Source organism: Perkinsus marinus, assembly GCF_000006405.1.
Source record: "Perkinsus marinus ATCC 50983 genomic scaffold scf_1104296968140, whole genome shotgun sequence".
In the NCBI taxonomy this organism is placed as follows: domain Eukaryota; phylum Perkinsozoa; order Perkinsida; family Perkinsidae; genus Perkinsus; species Perkinsus marinus.
This window is the reverse complement of record NW_003203247.1, coordinates 7770-11101: the sequence shown is the minus strand read 5'-3', so window position 1 is coordinate 11101 and position 3332 is coordinate 7770. Positions and strand designations below refer to the sequence as shown.

Genomic DNA, 3332 nt, shown 5'->3' with positions numbered 1-3332 from the left:
CCGGAATTGCTTCGGTTCGATCCCGGCACCGACATTTTCTGAATTTTTCCATGCAGTAATGAAGCTCTTCCATAGCCACCGGCATCAGCCTCTTCTACTGAGCGACAATCTACTATCACATTAGTACTAGCTATGGCTCTAAATAGCAGAATTATTTCCCATATAGGAATTGTCTGGGAGCTTTGTTTGTAATTAGCAGTGGTTTATGAGACTGAGAATATACACTTATTGAGTTCTAAGGTCAACTCTATCACTTAGTTCACTATTAACCTTGCATAATTTATTTTCGGTGGCGTCGATTTAATCCGGGAGAATTATTCCCAACTTCGTTCAAATTCACCCAAATATAATCGTTCCGCATGAAGTTGTCATACTTCTATTTTTTCAACAGTGTTATATATCTATTTAGTGTTACAATGGTGGCGTCAACTGCAGCCATGGTTCCCAGCGCTCTCAGGAGTAAATACGAAGCCTTGGGACAGTCCCACGTGTTCAAGTTCATCGATAACGGTATGTGTACGGACGCAGAAGCTAAAGCCCTTATAGAACAACTCGAGAGCATCGACTACCCGAAAATCAAAGCTAGTGTGGAGAAAGTAATTTCTGGGTTTATTTCTAGTATAGTTTAACTTTATTAAATTCAGTACTAAAAGACGCGCATTTTTTGTTCATTTTTACTACCAAATTTTCATTGCCTCGATTACTATATATTCAACATATACTTACTATTAAAAACGGGCATTTTCTGCTTATTTTCAATTTCAATGCTCTGAAATTATTATATATTTATTACTAGTTTATTACATTTTTATGAATGTTTTTATTTCTAATTGTTTATTGTCTCTCAATTCTGTTTATTTTCACTTTCAATTGTTTATTGTCTCCTAAATTTTTACATATTCATTACCATTTTTTTACATTTTTATACATTTTTCTGTGTATTTTGACTTCCAATTTCTCATTGCCTCAATAATTATATACTTAATATTACATTTTCCTGTTGATTTTTTTCCGATGATTTTTCCTCAGGCCAAAGAAGACTTAGAAGCTCAAACTGCCGAGGTTGAATATGAACCTCCGAATGATAACGATGTTATGAAACTCACTTCTATGACTCCTGAAGATATCAAGCGCTGGGAGGTACAATGTCGGGTTTGGTTTTTTTTCAGGATTGAAACTAAATTATATATAATTGATATTGTGCTATCATGAAAATAATTATCGGAATATTGATGGAGTTTCACCCGTTTTACGCGAAGTGATGTAAAACTCGATATTCGCGGTGGTATTCAGTAGTCGTGAAATATGTTTGGCGTTTTTTAATACCACTAGGGTGAAACTCCAATATTCATATATGATCTTTGTATAGGTAAATACGTGTTGGAGGAGTATATGTTCGCTTTCTTCTACTGAGTTCAACAATATAAGAATTAGACTAGAAGTGAATTTTCACCCACAAATGTGCGTGTTTACCCACGCTGACTTCGAGGATTTTCTGAAGATCTTTCAGGGTTTTTTTGTGTATTTTTAGGATTTTTTGACGATTTTTCGGGGATTTTTCTGACGATTTTCCAGGAGGTTTTTCGAGTATTTTTAAGGCGATTCTCATAGTCTTTGCTTAGGCCCTGGGTTTATCCGCAATAGCAGCCGGCGAGGTTGCCGGGTGCGTTTTAGCAGGTGGACAGGGCACCCGAATGGGCTTAGGCGTGCATGAATCCAAGGGTATGGTTAACATTGGTCTCCCAAGTGCTAAGCCTATATTCCAACTGTTTGCTGAGAGGCTGACTAGACTGAAGTAAGTGAAGTGGCGTCATATTTTGTGGAAAATGCGGTATGCGGTGAAATATATTTTTCAATAGTATTTCTTCAAATCACGAGTGAAACTTCGTTGGAATGTATTTTCTCTTTCATCGAAATTTATATAAAAATTCGAGTAGAAGTGTCCAGAAAGCAATAAGAAATTCCTCATTTCTTTGTAGTTGATCATGTTCGTATTTTCTCATATCTGTTGTTACTGTATGAGCTCTTTTTTTAGGGCTTTGTCGGGTGAAGAAAGCGCTCGCCTTCCGTTTCTAGTTATGACGTCACCGCTGAATCACAACTATGTTCAGCAGTTTTTCAAGGACCATGATTTCTTCGGTTATCCTAAGGAAGATGTTTTATTTTTCCCACAAGGTGAAATTAAGCTCATAGATTGGAGTTTTACGTGAAGTGGAGTAAAACTCGGTGAAAAACGCGTTATTCGCGGCGATATGCAGTAGTCGTGAAATATGTTTTTCGAGAAGATGGGTGAAACTCCAATGTTATGTAATGGCTGTTCAGGTACTCTACCTGCACTATCACTGGATGGCAATCTTATTCTAGAATCAAAGTCTAAGGTCAGCGTGAGCCCAGATGGAAACGGAGGCATATATTACGCGTTGGAAAAAGAAGGGGTAAAAAAAGAAAAAGTGACAGAATTTTGGTATCGCGTATATTCAGGTTCTGTCGAAGTTGGAAATGTGGGGAGTGAAATATTTGCATGTCTTTTCTGTGGATAACGCTATTGTGAAACCGGGCGATCCCTGGTTCGTCGGCTACTGCATCGAAAAAGATGCCCAAGTTGGGAACAAAGTTGTGTGGAAAAGCTCATGGGATGAGAAAATTGGAGTTATTGCTAATAAGGACGGAAAATGTTCAGTTGTGGAATATTCAGATTTGTAATATTTTGTTGGAGTGGAGTTTCACCCGTTTTACGTGAAGTGGGGTAAAAGCGATATTCGCGGTGATATGTAGTAGTCGTGAAATGCATTTTTTCATATCACTAGGGGGAAATTCTCAGTGTTTTTCTTGTCACTATATTTTATTTTAGATATAACCCTGCGGCTGGTATTGATAATCCTATGGTGAGGGCTGAAGCGCAGGATGGCAAACTTCTTTTCGGTGCCGGAAATATATGCAATCATTTTTACTCGGTTGAATTCTTGAGAGAGGCGATTTCGAAGATGAATAGTCGCTATCATTTAGCATACAAGAAAATTGCAAGTGCTGATGAAAACGGTGAGTATGTTTGGGTATAAAACTCCGGAAGTGGGACGTTTTTACCCAGGTAAAACCGTCAAGCCGACGAAGAATAACGGTGTGAAGCTTGAAGCGTTCATTTTTGATGCTTTCGAGATGGCCGATCGATCTGTTGTTTTCGAGTGCAGTCGAAGTGACGAGTTCACTCCCATCAAGAACCCTTTTGGTGCTGATCAAGATTCCCCTGATACTGCTAGGAAAGCTATATCGGCGATGTGCAAGTGAGTACAGTGTTGGAGAATATGCATAGGTGAAAATAACGAGAAAAATTT

The 3332-nt window shown here is 38.2% G+C and overlaps 1 protein-coding gene across 1 annotated transcript; it reads left to right on the top strand.

Moving 5' to 3' along the window:
* Window positions 1-416: 416 nt before the first annotated feature.
* Pmar_PMAR000605 (UDP-N-acteylglucosamine pyrophosphorylase, putative) lies at window positions 417-3285 on the top strand (the record flags this gene model as incomplete). Its single annotated transcript, XM_002768455.1, has 8 exons — window positions 417-596; window positions 1030-1140; window positions 1623-1795; window positions 2036-2175; window positions 2323-2435; window positions 2482-2699; window positions 2852-3039; window positions 3089-3285. The coding sequence occupies 8 exons, from the start codon at window positions 417-419 to the stop codon at window positions 3283-3285; spliced, it is 1320 nt and encodes a 439-aa protein (XP_002768501.1).
* Window positions 3286-3332: the final 47 nt, after the last annotated feature.